This window comes from Syngnathoides biaculeatus, chromosome 2 (genome assembly GCF_019802595.1).
Source record: "Syngnathoides biaculeatus isolate LvHL_M chromosome 2, ASM1980259v1, whole genome shotgun sequence".
Lineage (NCBI taxonomy): Eukaryota > Metazoa > Chordata > Actinopteri > Syngnathiformes > Syngnathidae > Syngnathoides > Syngnathoides biaculeatus.
The window spans coordinates 8,292,098-8,315,045 of NC_084641.1; the positions used below are offsets into that span (position 1 = coordinate 8,292,098).

The 22,948-nt window shown below is 41.7% G+C and overlaps 2 protein-coding genes across 2 annotated transcripts in view; both read right to left on the reverse strand.

The window, feature by feature from the left end:
- Positions 1 to 903: 903 nt before the first annotated feature.
- On the reverse strand, positions 904 to 18,746 carry ctdsp1 (CTD (carboxy-terminal domain, RNA polymerase II, polypeptide A) small phosphatase 1). The gene is made up of 7 exons (XM_061830451.1): positions 17,447 to 18,746; positions 11,177 to 11,325; positions 11,008 to 11,109; positions 8,622 to 8,678; positions 7,203 to 7,295; positions 3,097 to 3,282; positions 904 to 2,594 (listed from the first exon to the last, which is right to left on the reverse strand). Exons 1-7 carry the CDS (start codon positions 17,523 to 17,525, stop codon positions 2,463 to 2,465), a joined length of 798 nt encoding a protein of 265 aa, XP_061686435.1. The 5' UTR covers positions 17,526 to 18,746; the 3' UTR covers positions 904 to 2,462.
- Positions 18,747 to 21,937: 3,191 nt separating this feature from the next.
- LOC133506379 (striated muscle preferentially expressed protein kinase-like) overlaps positions 21,938 to 22,948 on the reverse strand; it is a 43,067-nt gene continuing 42,056 nt past the window's right edge. The window contains exon 38 of the mRNA XM_061830465.1: positions 21,938 to 22,595. Coding sequence (XP_061686449.1) covers positions 22,364 to 22,595 — 232 coding nt within the window. The 3' untranslated portion in view covers positions 21,938 to 22,363. The remainder of the gene's footprint in view (positions 22,596 to 22,948) is intronic.

A 22,948-nucleotide genomic window follows, 5' to 3' on the forward strand; every position in this document is an offset into this window, starting at 1 on the left:
TGTGCATTTGAATGCAATCTTGTCCCCACAACCATTAAATCTTCAACTTTTGACTTTAGGGGTGAAGGGATTCATTTTAGGGGATTTTCAGCATCCACAAAAAAAGGTTAGAACTATGGCTCTTTTCCTCAATGAGCTGGAGCCTATCCCAACTGATTGGGCAGGATTCAGGTTACATGTAGGACTGGTTGGCAGTCAACCGCAGGGCACATGAAGATTCACCGTACCTGCTGACCCTTTCGAAGGAGTCCCCAACAAGTTCCTCACAGGCACCAGTTAGCTCCCCACGGACAGCATGAGTCGCCAGGAGCCAGCTCTAAAAATACCTCACCAATGATGCCACATTGTGATTTCCTAAGTCCCGGAGAGGTCATCATTTGAAAATGTAAACTTGCACTTGCAGATATTAATACAAATTGGTCATTGCCTTCATTTCCTCATAAAATTACGCTAACATGAGCAGTCTTGACATATTGTATATGAATAGCAGCGATCTCAATTATTCTAAAGGTAATTCCAGCAGATGCGACTTTTCTGTGTAGCGTACGTATATCAAACTGGTAGCCCTAGTGCCTTTGCATAAATCTGCTCCAAAGAAGTAGCTTTCAGTTTCAAAAGATTGGTGACCTGATCGTCTTCAATGAAGCTAATGTGAATGCGTTTGGAACCTGGGAATTGACCCGATTTCTGGAAAAACCTGAAATATGGATACGGAGAACATCCAAACTCCACACAGGTTTTCAAACATAAGACCCCCAGACTGTGAGGCAGAGGAGCAAACCTTTAAATGTTAATACCAATCTTTACATGGTAATGCATTTATTCCTTTTGACCTACCAGACAAATACAGTACATTGCCCCTCACCTGATGTAAAAACAAAACGCAAAATGACAAACATCATTGTTCATTTAGCGTTTATGATAGAAGGGCATTGTTACATACAGTTTTTTGTATAACATAGCATGATAAAACAGGTCAAAATTAGATTACATCTATTAAATCATGAGTACAGTAACATGGATGTTCCATATATTAAGAATGACTTTTGCTTGCTTTCTTCTTGTGCAAAACACGTGAACAAATCCACTGAACGTGTGAGGTACAGTAGCAGCCCTGTAGTGAGTGACACTAGAGTTTTAAACGGCAAAGCCCTATAAATAAGTCTCCTGGTATATCCCCCCCTCCTCCAAAAATATTATGTGCCGAGAAAAGCAAACTTAATTTTAGTAATTTGCTGGTGTTTCTTAGCCAAGTTTGATGCAATGTTCAATATCACTGAAACGTTTGTCAAATAGCCAACAGCCATAAATGTGATAACTAAATGCATCGGAGGACAGACACCTCATGGGCCAGGATGAAAGAAATCAGTAATTATTTAGAAAATGTAATTTGATTGAAAGGATCTTCAAAAACATACAGCAATACTGTAAAAATATAGATATGATGGGTTTAATTGTCATCCCTGCTCGTTCCCTGTGGAGTTGCTGCAAACAATCCACAATCATTCATCTGTGTCGTCATGATTTTATCATTTGCATACAAGGGGGATAAAAACAGTCCAGGAGGCTTGTTGGATGCCACACAGCTCCTTGAAACTCACCTTACATGTCAAGCAACATGAATGATTTCTCACAATACCACCCTGAAACAATGCACTTGGATTCCCACTGACAGATGAGGCAGATACAGTATATAATTGTAGCTGCACTGAAAGGTCAAAAAAACAATCAAATGACAGAATTGACCAAGAAGTCTTGTGGGGTGGATTGTTGCTTTAAATATGGACAACACGTTTTGCCCCCTGCATGAGAATGTTTCCAGCCAATGTGTACCGTTTAGCAAAAAAAACGAAAATGACAATGTACTTTGATAAACTCAAACAAGCCACGTGGTCACGTTCTGCACTTCTGATGCTGCTCAGAACAGTTCAAGTTTTACTTTCGGAAGACGAAAGCGTGCCTGTCAAACACAAAATAAGTGTTAAGCAGGAAATGTGACGTTGGTGACATGGAAAGCTACATCCACAAAGCTGTTGTTGTTTCAAGGGCTCTGGCAGGTTTGTTTGTCTTATGTGGATTGGCTAAAATAATGCAAAGTTTAAAAAGGCACCTTTGGGACACCGGCTAATTAGTGAACTAATAAATCTCGGGAGTCAAGAGCGTTCATTCCCAATGACAGGGTAAAGGTTCCTTAACCATTTGCTCATTTGTTGATCTGCAGCCGCCACTTCCTGAAACATGGAAAGGGGACGTTAATGTACAGTATAGCAGTTTTCTGGCTGACCAGGGGGTGGGAGCCCCAATACTATCAAAGACTCCCCTCACTTGCTGAAGCCTGGGAAGACAGGGTGGGCAGTGAAAGCTGTTGTCTCACTAAGATGAGTGTGTTTTTGTGTGTGTGTACGTGTGTATGTGTGCGCTTGCAAGCACACAGATTTGCACACCATTCTGTTCGAATTCTGTTAGCTTGTGGCCCCTCCTTGATGCTTAAGGACAGTATAGACATTATCCACTTTGCTCAGCCTCTCAAAGAAAGGAATGAGGTCCAACAGCTCAGTGTCGGACATGTCGTCAAACCAAGAGGCCACTGGCACCTGTGAGTTACCAAACAAATTAAATACAAAATAAATGAGACAGCATCAACATTTTTTTTCCCTACATCTTCAAATAAACATTTGACCCCAACTCTAAAAACATGATTTAAAAAATCATTATAGTTAAACTGGAAAGAGAGCTGAAATGATCACTAAACATTGGCTAACTGAATATTAATATCCAGAGAAACATTTACCACCCAAAGGAATGTGTGTGTGTGTCTAGGGGGGGACAATACAACCCACACCTGGCTCCCTTCATCTAATTTATCCAGCACTGAGGCCTCCAAAAATCCCTTTCTATTTTTTTCCATATAAATTCTTAGTTTCCTTTTCTTGCCCCCAAAAATTCAACACTCCTTAGCACAACTCTATTTGTTGTATAATAATGTCCCAAACTGTTCTACACCCTAATTGTCCTGTCATGTGTGCATGTGTTCAATTAATAAATAATAATAATAACAATAAATGAGAAAATTACTTTCCAACAAAAATGACTTACTGCATTGTCGGGATGGAAGATATAAGAGGCAGGGGAGTTGTCCACTATGATGACCTTGTTAAGGTCGCGCCCAAGGCGACTGAGATCCTTGACATAATTTCCCCTGTGAAAAACACAGGACTCCCGAAAGAGCCGGCAGCGGAAGGCTCCCCACTTGTCCAGGAGGTCAGAGACGGGGTCGGCATACTATGTAATGGATAGAGGTGACAGATAACATTAACAATGAATTGTATTTTTTTTTTTTTACGTCGTCATGTTTGGCTGCTTGCTTTATACCTTATGGTGAAGCTGTATCTCTTTCGATACCATGAGTTATTATGGCAAAAACAGGAGTTACATGTAATCTCCCTGTGGTTGTTCTTATTGTGACGGATATTTTATTTTCATGACGTTGGACAGAAGAAGACTACAGACCAGAAGGTCACATAAGATTATATTATGTGGACTGGGAAAGCAGTGCTACATGTTGTAAGGAACGGAGTGAAATGAGGCTGGTAGTGCAAGTCATGTGTGGTCGGAGGGGCTACGCATAAATCCTTTATACTGTATGTACAAACTGCTTTCGCATTCAACAAATTGAGTAAGACTGATTTGTCCTCACTTGGGTGAATGGGGAAGGGGAACATTAAACATCTAGAATGTCTTTTTTTTTCTCTTTTAAAAAAAATAATATAGAAGACGTCACCACAGATACTATAGACGTATTTAGGCTTTGTTTTTGTTTATCTATGTTTGATAAACACATAACCAATCATGTTTGAAATACATTGCATACATGTTTTCGACTAGTGTGAAGACAATAGCCATCAAGTAAACATTTTTGCAAATTCAGCTTTAAACAATGTAATTGGTCCTAGTGAGACTCGTTAGCATAGCAGACAGGAAGTCAGCGATCCTGAGTTTCGCAATGGTACCTGATCCTCTGCATACAGAGAATTGTAAAAGATAAGTAAAGCATCGATCCATCCATTTTCTTAGCCGCATATCCTTACAAGGGTCATGGGAGTGCTGGAGCCTATCCCAGAGGAAACGGGGAGGAGGCAGTGTACACCCTGAACTGGTTGCCAGCCAATCACAGGGCAAAATAAGTCAAGCAAAGCAAATTAATTTATGTAAAGCATTTAATACACAAGGTAACTCAATCTGTTATCCATGACTTAAAGCATTGAAATGAAAAAAAATAAAATAAAACTGGAAATGTTCTAAAATGCATAAGCATTAGAAAAAAGGGTATTTAAAGGTCAAGTGTCATGAAATGGATGATTTTTATTATGTTATTAATGAAAAAATGTCAGCCAATATGGGCCCATTCATTTTTTCACCACAAAACGTGATTTTGACGTATACAGCTTCTTGTAAATCCCGCCATGAAAATCCTCTCGAGGGATTTGCTTTCGAGAAGAAGCAGGAAGTTACGTAAAGGACAGCGGCACCCCCAAGTAGACTCGTATGTTTCCATTAGTTTTACCTCCAGGAAGGTAGCTTGTTGTTCCTTCGTGTTAGTCTAAATGCTGGCTCATTGCATTGCTGGACATTGCTTGAACACTCGGGAGAATGGATTTAGCGTTCATAAATTTGCAAGAGACCCGGTTCGTTGTGAAAAATGGATTGCGCGGGTGCAGAGGACAAGAGCTTTGTGGGTTCCAAATCACAGGGAGGTGTGTATTCAGCTACTAAAAAAAAAAATAATAGTTTGGGGCAGACCACGTAATTGGTCTCTCATAACGTAACAAAAGAACCACGTATGAAATATGTCGATGTGCGCGTCGGATGGTGTCGGGCTGCTGCGCGAACAGGGTGAATCTGAAGAACTCAGCCAACAATGTCTCACTCATCCTCGTGCGCGCAGTAATGCGCCCCGGCTCGATAGTGTTCATCGCGTACTGCGGTGGCTGTGAACCCTCTAAAAGCAGCAGGCCTCGGCTCCAGTATATGCCACCACGGCGCCGAAAATCAGCCACACCGGCTGAGGCGCTGCGTTCGGCAGTCACAGCTTCTGCGAAGGCTGCGCGTCGGGCTTTGCGGACGGGGGTGGCTCTGAGGAACCCAGCCAAGAATGCGTCACTCAGCCGTGCGGCTCGACTGTGTTGTTCATCGTACTGCGGCGTCTATGAACACCCCCCTAAAGCAATACGGCTTGGCTCCGTTATAAGCCACACCGGCCGGCTGTGATGAGCCGCGATTGCTCATCTTCGACGCGGAAGTGGATCGGACGGGGATGTGGTTTGGCCGTGATCGGATATCATCTGAATATGGCTCAAAACAATAATGTTTGTAATATTGCCCTGAGGGCTCGAAACAATAGTGTAATATTGCCCGGTAACTTCACTCAGTTGTGTGGTGTTGTCCTTTTGGAAAAGAGCTTCCTTGTCAGAAGGGACGTGTTCGTCTCCCATAGTTAGGGTGCACCACGTGTTTTCATTGGCAAATGTCCAGGTGACGTCACTGACAGAGGATGCAGCCAATATGGCGACCACTTGAATATCGTAGAATGACACTTCTGCAACTTTGCGCATGGATGATGCGCTCTCCGCTCACATTTATTTTTTCGTATGGACATTGAAGTTAATAATGTTATATGTATTTTTCATTCTAATATCTATTTATAGGGATGACACTTGGGCTTTAACAGTGACTTAAAAATGTTGATACTTGGGGTTGACTTCACTTCTGGTGACAATGTTCCCCATTTTTGTGCACCACAGCAGCTAAAAGCTGCTTCAGTGTTTGCCTTGGATTCTTTTTTTGTAGATCTCACAGGAAGTCACCTATCCTGTGTTCCAAAATCATTTAGTTATTTATAGACCTGTAGCAGAAGTTTAAAGCAGGGGTGCTCAATGCGTCGATCGTGAGGCAGTCTTGCCGAAAAAAAAAAAAAAAAAATGCCAGCAGTGTTTTTCTGACCTTTAGCTTACTGCGTGCGCATGTGCAAACAATGAACTGAGTACAGCAAAACACACCAGTCAGCGAGTTCCCCCACTATTTTAAGCCCTCACTTTTTTCTTAAACCAAAGAAATCTTATCAAACATGAGTATAGATGCTAGAGTAAAGAAGACAAAAACGTATCACTTTCATACGGAATGGCAAGTGGACTTTTTTTTTTCCACAATGTCATTTTCGAAGTGCGTTTGCCTCATCTTCCAGTGTTGTGAAATGTGGAGTGGCAAATACAACACCAACATTCCGCCAAAAAGCGAGCTGAGAATGAGAAAAGTGAACGAACTAAAATCCCAAGTGGCCGCACAGCAGTGAAAGCTGTCACTGAAGCATCGTTCCGGATTCGTCACATCATTGTTAATAACGAGAAGTCCTTCCAAGACGGAGAGACAGTAAAAGAGGCAGACTCATTGCTCTGACCTTTAAAAAATAAGACGGAAATATTATCTACAAAAAAAGCTCTACCGCTGTCAAGGAGTACAGTTACACGGCGCTGTGAAGCCATGGCAGATGTGTGGAAGGACATCGGAGCTTGTGAGTGTTTCTCACTGCAGTTGGACAAATCCACTGACGTGAGTGACACAGCCCAAATGTGCATTTTCATCTGTGTGGTGATTAGTCATCACCGTGAACTTAGATAGTTACAAAAAATGTTCATAGTTATGTTATGTTGTGCAATATTGGCTCATGCGGTTATGCAAGGCACACAAACATACATCTACACATAAAGAGTCCTCAATATACTTTAAAATATGTTTTGCATTTTTGTAGTGGGTAGATCTTTGTGACTTGGTCATTCTATTTCATTATTGGTCATTCTAAAAAAACTGAATAAAAAACAGACACCCCCCGTCGATCGTGAGAGGCTGGCTGCTTGATATGTAGATCTTGGGGTAAAAAAAAGTCTGGCCACCCCTGGTTTAAAGACTATTCTAACGCTTACTCGGGGCCAGTGTAAGGACGTTAGAATTCGAGTAATACGTTCTGATCTTTTTTTTTTTGTTCTGGTCAGAATCCGAGATGCAGCATTCTGAATGACCTACAAGTGTTTAATGCTCCTCGGGGGAGTCCAGTCAGAAAACTATTACAATAGTTAAGTCAACCCGAGATAAAAGCAGGAATGAGCTTCAACACAATAAAACAAAAGAGACACAGACAGACATCTCACCTTGGCTAAACTGGCAGTGAACAGGACACATTCGAACATTTCTCCCATCCTCTTGAGGAACTCATCTACATGAGGACGCTTCAGGACATACACCTAGAAACCATAGCGACTGTTAAACCAGGATGCACTTTTAAAAAATCTTGTTGCAACCTTAAAATGTAAAACATTTATGCTTCTAAACAGCCTGTCATCATTGTCAGACAGACACATTTCATTTTAGTCTTTTTTTTTCCTACAGTACAAATCCATACTTTTGAAAAGTGACACCAGGAGTCTCTAAAGTACGTCCAAGGGGCAATTTGATGCCTCCCATCCAATTTTTAATTAGCCTGTGGCATATATAAACATTAAGACGAGATATGTCCTCCATTATTCCACTTTACTTACTTTCTACACTGGGTGGCAGGTCACGAGAAGAAAAAAAATTGGATTTCTCCCTTCATTTTCCACCAACCAAACACCACTAAATGTAGTAGTAAGTGCACAGCCCATTCTTAAGTCTTGATGAATAAAGACATTTCAGTTATAGCTGCAAAATGGGTGACCTATGACAGGCATATAGGTTATTTCATAGTGCTCTTATTTTAATTCTCATGTGACTTTATCCAAATATTTTCAGATCAGGAATAGGGGATAATTACAGATGCCCAACAAAATTTTGGTGATGACATTTTTGTGACATTAAGCAACAGTAAGCTTTTTACAGTGTGTGGACAGTCCCGACAAAGAAATAAAAAAATTAATAATGGGGGGAGACAAAGAGAAGACTTACACCAGCACTCGCACGCACAGCAGAATATTTTGAAAAACATAACGTACAGATAATATTTGATTTTTTAAGCATATGGAGGGCAGCACATCCTTGGTGTGCATTATAAATAGGTAAAAGGGTTTTCCTTAATTTGGGGGTCCATTTATAGGGGTTGTGGTTTAGACGAGACTTTATTAAAGATGAGAAATAGTATATCAAACACTAACTACTCTGCCGATCTTTACAAATACTAGTTTTAGCATGCTAAACAAATCAATGATAATGAATGTCAAAGGTGCCCCTTGAATTCTTCCATTTTTCTGTATGGTTCCAGTGAAAGAAAAAGTTTGGCACTACCATTCTAGTGAGCTGAACATTGACATGGAGCTAAATATAAATGTGTAATTCACAGACATATGCAAAAACCGTGACTCATTCCTCCATGTTTCCCCCCCTCTTTGCAACAATAGTGTTTGAGGGCCACGTTCCTGAACCAAGTCATCCGGAATAGGCTGTGCTTCTCTGAACAAACCTATCCTGGATTACTTGAATCTGGCCCGGGCCATGTCTTCGGTCTTCTAGGGGCTTTTTCCACATCCCAGCCGGCAGCACCTTGTGCACTCATAAATTTAAATAATGACAGTGGAGGAGCAGGGGTGTGGTGCTACCTGATGTACGGTTCCATCTATTTCCACAGGAATAATGAAATCTGCATTGTTCACAGGCTGTGTAAAGAAAGTAAAAAGTATTAGAGGACGATGACAGAAGGTGGAAACATCTACCTTATTTTCTTCTGTATAATAAACATTTTTTGATCCAATATGCTACAAGGACAAAAATAGTTTTATGTTCAAACTGATAAACTCATTTCTTTGCAACTTTTAACTCCTTTTGAATTTGATAAAGGTGGGACAACTGTAGAGCCATGGCCTCACAGTTCTGAGGACCAGCCCACCTGTGTGGAGTTTGGATGTTCTCCCTATGCCTGCGTGTGGGTTTTCTCCAGGAACTCTGGTTTCTTCCCACATCCCAAAAACATGCATTCTTTCGAAACTAAACTGCCCCTTGGGTGTGATTCTAAGCACTTGCGCGACCCTCATGAGGATATCCGGCTCAGAAAATGGTTGGAGGGATGGATGGATGGATGAATTTGATGAATGCTGTGTTCCAAAAAAGCTGGAACAGGGGCTTGCTTACTACTGTGTTACACCATCTCTTCCAATAAGTATTTAGGAATTGAAGACATTTGTTGAAGCTTTGCATGTGGAATTCATTCCCAGTCTTCCTTGATGTACAACTTTAATTGCTCAACAGTCCAGGGTCTACGTTTTGCGCTTTCAAAGTGGCAGGACAGTTGAGTACTCAAACTCTTTTTCTACGAAGCCATATTGTTGTAACAAATGCAGGATGTGGCTTGGCGTGGTCTTGCTGAAATATGCATGGACATCCCTGAAAAAGATGTTGCATGGATGACAACATGGGAGTGAGGATGGAAAATGAATAGACGTTTTTTTTCCAATTCCGACTCCATTTCCGATACTGCTTAACAGGGATGTAGTGATATCTACATCTCACGGTATGCTTTCATCACCAACTGCAATATCATGGGAAAGCTCACGATATTGCAAGATTCACAGTATTGGCGGAAAGTTCATGATATAGGTGGGGCAAGGAGGCAAAAGCAGGAGAACCAACAAACCTCTCTTCATTGCGCTCATTCTTGACTTGTAGGCCAGTCATCCAAGTGCATTTTTTGTGACGTACCCACGTGGTCACATGGGCAACCAATCTGATCGAATCCATTCACAAATTGTGGTGTAACTCGCCCGGCGCTTAAGTCTTAAGAAAGTCGTGTTCGCAATTTCTCATCCATCGCTACCCCGCCGCTCACAACTTTACTTTATGTACACTGTTTACACCGATGTCCAGTGTTTGAAGTTGCTTCATAAAGCCTCCTGGAATAACAGCAAGCTAAGAGTTAATTTTGCTGTACTTGTTTTTTCATGGTGGTTGTTTGGTCTTTGATCATGAATCCATTGCTCAAGTTGCTCTACTAACTCGGACAACCCTGCCTTGTTTAAGCGGGAACTCAGTTTCATCTTCTTGACTTTGCAGAGCCCATTTTCCCGCTTCATCCACCATGATCTTGAATTCTCTCGCGGCTGCTTGAGTCCCATGTTTCTCCGCGTAACTGATAGCTTGCAGTTTAAGCTGTACTTCGTAAGTGTGTATCTTCGTTGGTGCCATTTTTGAGGGTCCTCAGCCAAGACGATGTTGTTTAGCGGCATTATATACCTTGTGGTGTGCGTGCTTTTAGCGTCCTCTCCCATGCCCCCAGTAACGTCCGCATGCTGCTCTCACACGTCCGCTTTTCCTTTATATAAGAAGCGTGTCAGCAGGAAATACTCCAAGTTAGTAACAGATTTTGGACATTGATGCTCACATTAGGTGCTCCACATTATATGGTGCCAGTCCATTTTTGAGAAAATGTAATACTTTTAAGTGCGTCGTGTAGTCGTGAAAATACATTACTTGCATTACATCTGGTTGTTTTGGTCAGGATTATACTAAAACATCCATCCATCCATTTTCTTTGCCGCTTATCCTCACAAGGGTCGCGGGGAGTGGTGGAGCCTATCCCAGCTGTCAACGGGCAGGGGTACACCCTGAACTGGTTGCCAGCCAATCGCAGGGCTCATACAGACAAACAGCCGCACTCACAATCACACTTGGAGGCAATTTAGAGTGTCCAATTAAGGTTGCATGTTTTTTTGGGATGCGGGAGGAAACCAAAGTGCCCGGAGGAAACACATGCAGGCACGGGGAGAACATGCAAACTCCACACAGGCGGATCCGGAATTGAACCCGGGACCTCAGAACTGTGAGGCCAACGCGTTACCAGCTGATCACTGTGCCGCCATGCTAAGGCATACTTTCCCCAAATATATAATTAAATTCCTACATCGGAATTTAGTTAATTTCTGGTTTATTACTATAAATTTCCATTAATTCCTTTGCAAAGTTTCCTACTGAAACTGATGATAAACAATGTACCTTAAAAGAGCTGTGAACTAGTGTCTCATCCAGGTCAATAACCACGCAGACCTTTCCGGCATCTTTGGACTTGACTGGTGGTAGCAAGGGTTTCACCTGGATCTTAAATGACCACAACACCACGCATGAGAACAACAACCAAATCGAAGGACGACGACCTCGGACTCACCTTGGAGATGGTGCCGTTCTCCTCAACTAAAAGGGGGGTGTTGTTGTTGACTGACGGGGGTTCTGGCTGGTCCCGGCAGAGGCAGCAGGAAAAGATTGAAAATAAGCCACCACTTCGAGGCTTCTTGGTGGAGAGTGAGGGCGTGGAACCTGCACAGGAAGATGAGTTGCTCAGTAAATGACAATGACCCAACCTGATAATGATGCAGAGTTGACACACATGCTGTTAATAAACAAAAACTCTTCAGAATTTCTGCGTTTGGAGTTTCTTTATCAATTTTCCTCACTTATTGTTCACATACTAATTGTGACCCCAAACACCCCCACCGCCAAACATGGCCACTCTGTTGAGCTGAACGTGACCGCATTACCAAGAAACCAAAGTTTTTCATTCCCACCACCTCTGCTTGTGCATTCTAATGCTATCTGCCCCTCTGGTGGCCTCAGCATTACCGGACAAAACAGGAAGAGGAAGCAGGCGGGTGTTCACACAGGAAGCGGCTTGTTCTAGCAGAGCTTGTAGCGTCCTTAAAGTAGGCAAAACTGGAACTTCTTTATACATGGAAACACTTGCGAAATATCTCTGGATTGCTAGCATTAATTGAATAGACAGTTTTTATATTTTTATCAACCGCTGTACAAGATGAGCGTAAATCCAATGTCAAACTCATGACATGTGCGAAATGACCAATTTCTAGTCACACCACTGTCCGTATGTCAATGAATCAGAATTTATTCTTTATGATGGGCTCGTGCTTGAAAACTTCAATCTGCATAAAGCACGTCCCTATGATTCCCCTATCCAGAAGGCCTCCGTCTGACAAGTCTCTGACGATACGGGTGGTTTACGTCACGAAATGGCTGATCCAAAACTTTTATTACCATTCTTAATCCTCAATTATTCAACTGCTCTACTGTTTTAGGTTTTTGCCATGATATCGTTTGAGTATCGGTATTGAGGTACTTTATATGGGTATTGTCATGAAGTCAGAACTTTAGTGTCATGACAAGACACCAAACAAGCTTAAATCGTGTCAGAAAATTATTATTAACACTATGCAGAAATTGTTTAAGTTAAAAATTCAGGTGACATATATTTAATGTTTCCTGTGTGACTTCTGATGAAGTCATTGATAGGATGAGAAACATACAACAAAATGATTTGTCAGATAAGCATGCTCCGTAAGCAACTAACCAGGGATAAAATCCATCCATCCGTCCATTTTCTTAGCCACTTATTCTCACAAGGGTCGCGGGGATTGCGGGAGCCTATCCCATCTGTCAACGGGCAGGAGGCAGTGTACACCCTGAACTGGTTGCCGGCCAATCGTAGGGCACATTGAGACAAACAGTCGCACTAATATTCACACCGAGGGGCAATTTAGTGTCCAATTAATGTTGCATGATTTTTGGGATGTGGGAGGAAACCGGAGTGCTCGGAAAAAAAACCCATGCAGGCACGGGGAGAACATGCAAAATCCACACAGGCAGGGTCCGGGATTGAACCCAGGACCGCAGAACTGTGAGGCCAATGCTTTCGAACTGATCCACCGTGCTGTTGTATAAAATCCATGTAAAACAAAAATTACTGGCCACTTAATTCGGGACACTACCACACACAAGTCTTAGGTCATTAAAACATTTCTTGTCTGAACATTTCTACAATTCTCACATATAAGTAATATATTACTTGGCAAAGGCCACACTCATAACAAATATATATAACAAATAAATATAACTATGTGATAAAAAAGTAGAATATGGTATTAATTTGTTTCATGTTAGTTAGCTGACTACTTCCTGGCTCATAAAGGATGACGATGACAATGATTATAATGAACTTACTGGCAGTTCCATTATAATTCTCATGGTTGGGGGTGCAGCTGCAATTTCACTTGTGCAAAAGTTCTCTACATAGTTTCACAAAAATCAGTTTTGTATTTAGTTCTTTGCATCATCTTTGCATCTGTATGTGCTACTTGCTACTCTGCTATTTTACTTTATGTAAATTACTGCAGTGAAAAAGGTCAGGGACTCAACAATGTTTGAGTCTGCAAGTTTAGACAAAGACACCCAATACACACACATGATAGGATGGTATGTGAAGGTGTTATTTGGCCTTGATGGTGGGGGGGCATGGATAATGACTGATAGGTCACCTGATTACTCAGTAACCAGTGTTGACACTCAGTGCTATCTACTGCGGTGTACAGTGAACAGAGAGTAGATTGTGAATCAAGCATGCACACTTCATAACTAAACACACAATTTGCTTATATCAGGTATGTCAACCTTGTTTTTAGCAAGGGTCACATTGTAGTTATGGTTATATGTCTAATCACTAGAGGGTGTTATGTTAAACAAAACACGACCATTTGGTATGTACTTTTGGTTAGAGCCACAAAACAAAATGCAATTCAGTGCTCATCTTTATTAAAACGGGGCCATAATCCTGACTTAATAAAGGATCCTTCCACAACGCTCCCCCTCACGCTGTCCAACTCGCCTGTGTTAATCGGTAAAAACTTGAAGTTCATGAGAATTACAGTCTCGCCGGACCTTACGTGGGAGACCAACATCAACTCCATCCTCAAAGATGCTCACACAGACGATGTACTTCCTGGAGCTTCTGAGGAAGCACGGCCTGTCACAAGAGCTGCTGAGACAGTTCTACACAGCAGTCATCGAATCCGTACTGTGTACCTCCATCACAGTCTGGCTTGGAAACAGAGAAGGACAAAAAAAAAAGGGGCAAACTCCAACTGCAAAAGAAAATCAGGACGGCTGGAAAAATCATTGGTAACATCGGCCCCACCCTTGATAACTTGCACGCTACCGGAATTAAGACAAGAGTGAGCAAAATCCTCTTGGACCCTTCAAATCCTGGTGTTCGTTCCTTCCAGTTTCTTCCCTCAGGTATGTGCTATTGAACAATCTAAACTAAAACCAGCCCACGCGCCAACATCTTCTTCCTTCTTACCATTAAATCGGGAGCGGCTAAGGAACTCTCCGCAGTGAGGTTTATTTTTGTCTTAAAAGTATTTATTGTCAAAACAGCAAGCTATTGTTTCACTGAAGTGGTTCCAACTACCGGAAACAAATTCCTTGTGTGTTTTTTTCATACTTGTCAAATAAAGATGATTCTGATTCTGCATCCAACAGTAACAGTTTGAAAAGTGTGAATTACTATGCCCTTAAAACAATTTACTTGCTTTTGCTTCATCCGAAGAGAGACGCTGTTTGAATGCTGCAGGAAGTTGTATTTGTATCGTGCTATTTCTTTTTCTTATTCAGACATGGATTAAAGAATGTCTGCTAGCCAGAAGCTGAGCTGTGCTGTGTTTGTTTACTGTCAAGCGTGTGGCTAGACCAAGAGGCAGTTAAGACTCTACCACACTCCATTTGGTTTTGTCTGCACCATCCAAAAGCTCGGGCACAGGAGCAAGGGTAGTAAGCTTGCCATATTTAGTACTGGCTGGTAAGCGAATGAGCAGGAAGCAGCTTGGTGCTTTTACCCACTGGTTTTGATGTAAACAGCTACATGTGGAACCCTTCAAGGTGTACTTCAAGTTGAGCAGAACGCCGTATCTTATTTACCACATTATGGTATGACTTTTGTCCTGTCTCCGAGAATAAGACACCACACGACATTTTCTTGATGCCATTGTCAATGTACAACTCCACAAAAATCTTGTTAATCGGAAATCAAAGTTCTTGCCTATTGGACATGCCAGAGACGCCCACACAATAACGTCTGTGACTGATTTTTTGGAGAGATGAAATTCCGCCCCTGGCTACTGTAAAGGTAGGGACGGCACAATTATCGGCACCAATATTAGGCATTTTGATGCATGTTGGCAATGGGATATTTATTGTTTGGTTTTTTTTTGACAGCCAATAAGAGATCAATTTAAAAATGAAGAAACTTCAGATAATTATTTACATTTTCAGTTAACCTTATGAGATGGTGCAGACCCTAGGAAAATCCTACACTTTTCATTTTTACCTCAAATATAAAGTAAAAGATGAACATTTCTGTTATCTTGAAATGTTGTAAAACTATTTCCATCCTTTAATTTTCAGTCCTGCTTCTGATGGCTTCCAGCAATGCTACCCTGAGAACGCCCGATGTCGTCAGGTCTCGGAAGCTAAACGGGTTTGACCCTGGTTAGTACTTGGATGGGAGAGCGCCTGGGAATACCAGGTGCTGTAAGCTTCTCTCCCCGGCTAAATGCAGAGGGGTTGCGTCAGGAAGGGCATCCGGCGTAAAACTCTGCCAAGCAAATATGTGTTCATCTAAGATTACATGCTGTGGCGACCCCTAACGGGACAAGCCGAAAGGAAAAGAAGAAGAATTTTCAGTACTGCTTCCCCTACTAGGATTGCAGGCGTGCTGGAGCTTATTCCAGTGATCCTGGACAAGAGACAGGGTAGAACTGATCACCAACTGTAGGGCACATATAGACAAACAACCATTCATAGTCAGCTTGATTGTAGATAATTTTAGGGAGCTATTTATACATTTTCATTTAACTTTGTATGACGTGCAATTTTTGTTGGAATCTTAAGGCAAACGTCAGGGGGCTAAAAACTCTGAGTGACCCCGGCCTACTCGTTTTGTGGGAGTGAATTCAATCCACTTCACAATTAGCAGCAGTTTAGAAAAAAAAGTGAAAATTTCATCAAAGAGCCTTTGAGATTTTTATCGCCACTCCGAGTTTAAGTTAACTGTCAAATGAAAATAAACACAAACAATCATACATTGTGTCCCAGTAGTGCCCGAAACGTTGGCACATCTGCTTCACATGTCTGAGGGTCTGTGTTCAAATCCGACTCGCCTGTGTGGAGTTTGTATATTCTCACCATGGCTACAGTATGTGGGTTTTCTTTAGGTACTCCAGTTTCCTCCCACATGCTACAATCATGCATAGTGGGTTGATTGAAGGTTTTAAATTGCTCGAAACTGTGATTGTGACTGGTTGTTTATTTGTCTGTAACTTCCGATTGGCTGGCGAACAGTTCAGGGTGTACCTTGCCTCTCGCCCAGAACGGGCTGGGATGGGCTCCAGCATGCCCACAAGCCACGTGAGGATAATGCATAAGGAAAACTGATGGATGGATGGATGTTCCGCCAGCTACAGTAAATCCTAATATGAATAAAATATGTCATTGGCATGCTAACATTAGTGTAATCATCCTCTCCGAAAAATAACTAATTCTGCTGGAACTTACTGAGTAGTAATGCAACCGAATAAGTGTACTATTCGTGACTCTGCAAGACAGTATATAGTACTGTCTCCTGGTGGCCAAGGTGGGCACACCAGAAGGTGCTGCACACTCACTGAATTGGATCCAACTTTTAAATGTTTCAAATTCTATTTACAGTACAATATTCTTGAGAGCAGTATTTCCTGATTTAAAAAAAACACAAGCAACACTTTTGGGGGGTAGGGACTGCAACGGTTAATGGCTTTTTCATTCAATTTAGTGGCAAAAGACTATTTGGAATGATTCGTGTTTAAGAGCTTGGTCACTTTAAAAAAATAAACCAGCACATGCCACCACAGTATTAATCCAAATTTTGACAGCAGTAATGTCCCTTTCAACAAATTAACAACAAATTAAGAGTGCCCCCAAACACTGGTGATTGGCCTGCTTGACAAGTAATAATTGTACCTGTCCTGAACAAAAACATCAGTCTCTCTCTACCCCGCAACCCCACCCACCCCTAAACATTATGTACTTCAATTGGATTGTTCAACACACACACACACACACACACACAACACACACACACACACCACACACACACACACACCACACACACACACACCACACACACACACACAAAATCCCATTGAAGGATTGTAGTAGAAATATTAGTAGATTGTAGTAATAAATAGATTCAATAAAGTGATGCGGACCTGTGAGGTGTGGGTTACATGCTCAATAACATTTCGATAAGTATGGAGAGACAAAGGATCTCTGTGCTTTTTTGTTTTTTCCTATTTTTGTTTACTCAGGACTTGTGAGACTCGTAACGCGGCGGCTCTGTCGTCACTTCCGCCCCACAAACTGAGGACCGAAGCTACGAGCAACAAGATGCATAAAAGTGACACTGCCACTTTTGCAACTTGGTTCCCCTCCTCTGTGGTCGGCAACCCACAGTTACATCACTCCCTTGCAGTCGTTAGCGCATTTGATTTGGTTAGGGCAAAGCCAAGCAAAACTTTCCAAAAGTTACATTTTCGGAAGAATTCAAAGCACTCACCCACGTCCCCTCTGTCCGCGGCTTTATTTCCGTCTTCATCCCGACTGACCTGCGTGATGACCGAGGACGGGCTGTCCATGACGTCCGACTGTGCTCACGCGTCAAACTTGAGGAATTGTGCGCCGCATTCACGAAGGCTGAAGCCGAGCGGAGGTTCGCCACTCGCCGCCTACAGCGCCTCCATCCCAGGCGTACAGGCCGGCCGCTGGTGTCGCTGCTTGGAAAGCCCCAACTTGCGGCACATTTGTCACAAAGTTTGGCAACTTTGATTCAATATGGTGCTCGGGCGCCCGTCGCAGCTTCAAGATCCAAACACGGAGGTTTCAAGGCGTCCCATTCCACTTAAAGTGGCGCAGTAAAAGTGAGGGAATGTCGGAGCGAGCCGCGGCCTCTTCTGGCTTTTAGCAACTTTGACGACGATCCCTTAAAAGTTACTCGGCGCAAACTCACTCAAAACTTTTCCCTTGCCATTTTCGCACAAAACAAACCTATTCCGACGAGTAAGCGAGTGCCGATCCCCGAGACTTTGTCCGGAAAACAAGAGCGCCACAACGAAGCTAATGTTGACAAGACGTCGGGTGCTTCCGGGCAACAAGTTAATCGAAAGTCCTCGACGACAACGGTAGAAGAATCTCAACCGCGATCTGTGTTCGTGGAACGAGTTCCCGGTGATGAATTTGGCGGTGGGCAAAGTTTGCAGGCCGGGTGGAAAGACAGATTGTCCGTGGCCCCCTTTGTTTTTTTTTTCCGTGGGAGTTGCAGTTGAGAAACGCCCCAGTTCGGGTCCCCTTGAAACTGGCTAGATCCAGACAAGGGACTGTCGGTAAAGTGCAACGTGTGGTATAAAAAGTTGAACGGAAAACACCTTTTTTTTTTGTGCGTCTACTTATCTATAAGTGGCTGAGGTGTGTTATTCCTTTGTTCTGCTCTTCCAGAGTCCACCCATCACATTTCAAATAATCCATGCACAAAATACAGAAACACGCACTTAATGTGTAAGTGCTGTTTGTCCTGAGGAAAAGTGTAACTAGCTGTAGGAAAAGTAATCACTTTTGGCCTATGATTTTTTTTAAACTTCAAAATAGCTCCTCATTGAGCAAGTTCTAAAATGCCTCTTATAACCTATTTACACTTACAATCAACTTTTTTTGTGGCAATGTGGTCAATGGTCAAAATGTGTCGTTGAAACTTCAATACTGTACTTTAAATAGTAATAATGAAGTTGTGTCTCTCAAAAGATACACAACCGAAGATGTCACTATTATTTTCTTTTCTTTTTTTTATTTGCATATAACCCTGTGACAGCTTTTTGTTTTAAATGTGTTGCATCAATAAAATTCCAAGTTAATGATTACTTGCTAAAAGCAAGTTTATCAGTTTCAACATAAATTGTCTTTGTAGTGTATTCGGTTAAATATAGGCGGATTATGATTTGCAATTCACTGTATTCTGTTTTTGTTTGTTTAACACAACGTCCCAACTTTATTGGAATTGGGTTTGTACATTGACCTGTCCTCACAACAGGAGAACATTTGTAACACCACCACAAAAAGGTGCAATCTATTGATGACATTTTGAATTCTCAGAGATACCGTGATGAGATCCTGAGACCCATCGTTGTGGCGTTCATCCATGGCCATCTCATCTCCTGCAGCACAATAATTGAGGCCCCTATCCTGCAAGGTTCTGTGTACACAATTCCTGGAAGTTTAAATCATCTCAGTTCTTGCATGGCCAAGACTGAACATGTCACCCACTGAGAATGTTTTTGACGCTCTAGCTCGGCATATACAATAGCACGTGCCGTTTCCTGCCAATAGCTCGCAAATTTGGAGCACTCCTCAGATCATGTTAGCTGGATGTGGAAATAGCTTTTCTATACTTGAATACCGACTGATACATTACACTTTTTAACATTTTGCTTGCGTGGGTTTTCTCCGGACTCCATCTTCCTCCACATTCAATGCATGTAACCTTCATTTTTGACTTATGATAGTCCTCAGGTATAAATGTGAGTGTGAACGGATGTTACTACTGTATATGCGGCCACAGATTGGCTGGTGACCAGTCCAGGATGCCTTCCACCTGTCTGGCCCAAACAGAGCTGTGATAGTCTCCAGATTACCTATGGTAGTAATGAGAATAAGCAGTATAGAAAACCGATGGTCGGCTTTACTTAATTACATCACACTAAACTTGTAATTGAATACAAATCATATGTTCCTTTATTTGTGGAACCTAACACCAGCAAGTGATATTTTCACGTTATTTTGCTGTAACCTAACATTTTAGGGATATTTATATATAAAATAGTGTAAGAACCAAAATACCACCGTCACAACAACTTCCATTTTAAAGACTTTCGCTGTGCTTCTATTTTCTGTTCTGTTTTCTTTTACTATTTACATTTGGTCTTGAAAAAAAAAAAAAAAAAAAACAAGTGGTAAATTCAGAATGATTGTACTCATTAAAAGGTCCAGCACCCACACTGATGCAAAACCTGAAATGTACAGTATTTAAAATCTGGAGAAAAAAGGACAATATTCAAATTTGTGGAGAACTCACAAAAAATAGACAGTTTACTTTATTACATACTGTATCTGAAAAAAAAATCCCACATATAAACACAGCAAATTGGCACATTTACAAATATGCAACCATCCAAATTCATAGAAAAAGTAGTGACGCGAGCGTAACACGACTATTAAATGCTATTGTTTCTGTCAGAGTCTGTCCTGTTAAACTGCAACAGCGGTGTTAATGGTTTGTTCAACTAAGTCATCACAGGAATTAGAACCATCATCAGACAAATTAATATAAATTTATTGAGGATTTTACTCCAATCTAGGCACTGACTGGGCAAATTTCACCAAGCTCAGTGTAATACTGACGAACCACAGCAATTAACCAGTGTACATCCTACCTGGAATACATCTTCAACCACAGATGCATAAATTGCATCCTAAATTTTTAATGTGTGATCCTTTTCCAGCAACCACAAATACATACCATTTTTTTAGCCTTAGTGAGTCAAAAAGTGATTCAGAGATGCTTACATTCTCACACGCATGCAAATAAATTAACATGAAAAAGTAAACAGTTTTAAGGAAAAGTTATTTGGTTTTGAGATCTAAAATGTACAATGAAGAAAATGAGTATTTGAACACCCTGCTATATTGCAAATTCTCCCACTTAGAAATCATGGAGGGGTCTGAAATTTTCATCGTTGGTGCATGTCCACTGTGAGAGTGATAATCTGAAAAGAAAAATCCAGAAATCACAATGTATGATTTTTTTAACAATTTATTTGTGTGATACAGCTGCAAATAAGCAAATAAATACTGAAACACCTGTCCATCAGGTAGAATTCTGACACTCAAAGAGCTGTTAGTTCGCCTTTAAAAGTCCACCTCCACTCCATGTATTATCCTGAATCAGATGGACCTGTGTGAGGTCGTTAGCTGCATAAAGACACCTGTCCATCCCATACAATCAGTAAGACTCAAACTTGTAACATGGCCAAGACCAAAGGGCTGTCCAAAGACACCAGAGACAAAAATTGTACAACTCCACACGGCTGGAAAGGGCTACGGAGAAATTGACATACAGCTTGGTGAAAAAGGGTCCAAAAAGGGTCCACTGTTGGAGCAATCATTAGAAAATGGAAGCAGCTAAACATGTTTCAATCGGGGTGGAGCCCCATGCAAGATATCACCTCGTGGGGTCTCAATGATCCTTAGAAAGGTGAGGAATCAGCCCAGGTCTACAAGACAGGACTTGGTCAATTACCTGAAAAGAGCTGGGACCACTGTTTCCAAGGTGACTGTTGGTAATACATTATGACGCCATGGTTTGAAATCTTGTATGGCATGGAAGGTTCCCCTGCTTAAACCGGCACATGACAAGGCCTGTCGTAAGTTTGCCAGTGACCATTTGGATGATACAGAGGAGTCATGGGAGAAAGTTTGGTGGTCAGATGAGACCAAAATTGAACTTTTTGGTCATAATTCCAGTAACCGTGTTTGGAGGAGGACGAATGTTGAGTTTCATCCCAAGAACACCATCCCTACTTTCAACATGACAATGACCCAAAGCACACAGCCAGGAAAACCAAGGCGTGGCTCCGTAAGAAGCATTTCAAGGTTCTGGCATGACCAAGCCAGTCTCCAGATTGAAAACCCAGGAGAAAATCTTTGGAGGGAGCTGAAACTCCGTGTTTCTCAGCAACAAACCAGAAACCTGTCTGATCTCGAGAAGATGTGTGTGGAGGAGTGGGCCAAAATCCCTCCTGCAGTTTGTGCAAACCTGGTGAACAACTACAGGAAATGTGTGAGCTCTGAAATTGCAAACAAATTACTGTACCAGATATTAACATGTTTTTCTCAGGTGTTCAAAAACTTATTTGCAGCTGTATCACACAAATAAATCGTTAAAAAAAAAAATCATACATTGTAAATTCTGGATTTTTCTTTTCAGATTATCTTTCTCACAGTGGACATGCACCTATGATGAAAATTTAAGACCCCTCCATGATTTCTAAGTGGGAGAACTTCCAATATAGTAGGGTGTTCCAATACTTATTTTCTTTACTGTAAGTAAGTAGTATAAGTAAATGCAAACATAAGTTAGCAGCTCAAAGTATGGTTTACATTCCCCTAGGTGATGCATGAAATAAAAGTTGGTTGATGTTTTGTGCTGAATGGGAGCAGTTTTAGAATTTGCTTAACTGGGAATGGGAGGGAATAACTCAAATGTGCAGTCAACCCAGTATTATTTAGGTGTGATGAAGTCTTATTCCAAGTTGAAACTCTTGAATGTCGATTTTGGAGTCTTTTCACTCGAGAAAAGAGCAGTGAGTGATGCATCATGCGACAATTCCAAATGCAACCAACAGGAATCACATCATCTCCATGAATTTCACGGTAAGTTGGAGAGTTGCGGCTCGGGCCCAGATGATGGGGCTGTTTTCTGGTAGTTGCGCAACAGGACTGTGTGCTTGGTTGTGTTCTCAGCACGATGGCACTGCTGCGCCACCAGGAACTCTTTGAGTCTGCCCGTGGTGAAAGTGAGGGTCTGTCTCCTCAGCTTCATCATGTAAGTGTCCTGCAGCCAGGCATGTGTGAAGCAGTCACGTGTGCTTGGCCTAGCCCTGGACACACACACACACATTTATGTATAATAATAATAATAATAATTTGATATCTTGCTGGAAGAGCTACTTATTTCTATGCTTGCAGAAACATTTCTGAGGGGAAAGAATTAATACATTGAAGCTAGAAAATTTAATCCCTTTGCCGCTGTAACTGTTCTCTCAATTCGGGGAAGACTTCCTATCTGTAAGGTTACTGATGTTGTAAGTGGATCACTGGCTTACAATATCTGTTCTAGTACGTTACAATTTAGCATTAGGGGTAAGTATGGTAGTGCCCCCAGATAAAGTGAGTGATACTATTGTTGGATAACATATGTTTGAATAACAACATATTTGGCAATCTTGTCAAG

What these genes read in the sequence shown, in the direction of transcription:
- ctdsp1 (XM_061830451.1), bottom strand. Translation starts at nt 17,525, where the DNA reads ATGGACAGCCCGTCCTCGGTCATCACGCAGGTCAGTCGGGATGAAGAC. An exon ending in TCACTGCCAGTTTAGCCAAG is followed by an intron (nt 3,283 to 7,202) that starts GTGAGATGTCTG and finishes TCCATTACATAG; the next exon opens with TATGCCGACCCCGTCTCTGA. An exon ending in TCTTCCATCCCGACAATGCA is followed by an intron (nt 2,595 to 3,096) that starts GTAAGTCATTTT and finishes GGTAACTCACAG; the next exon opens with GTGCCAGTGGCCTCTTGGTT.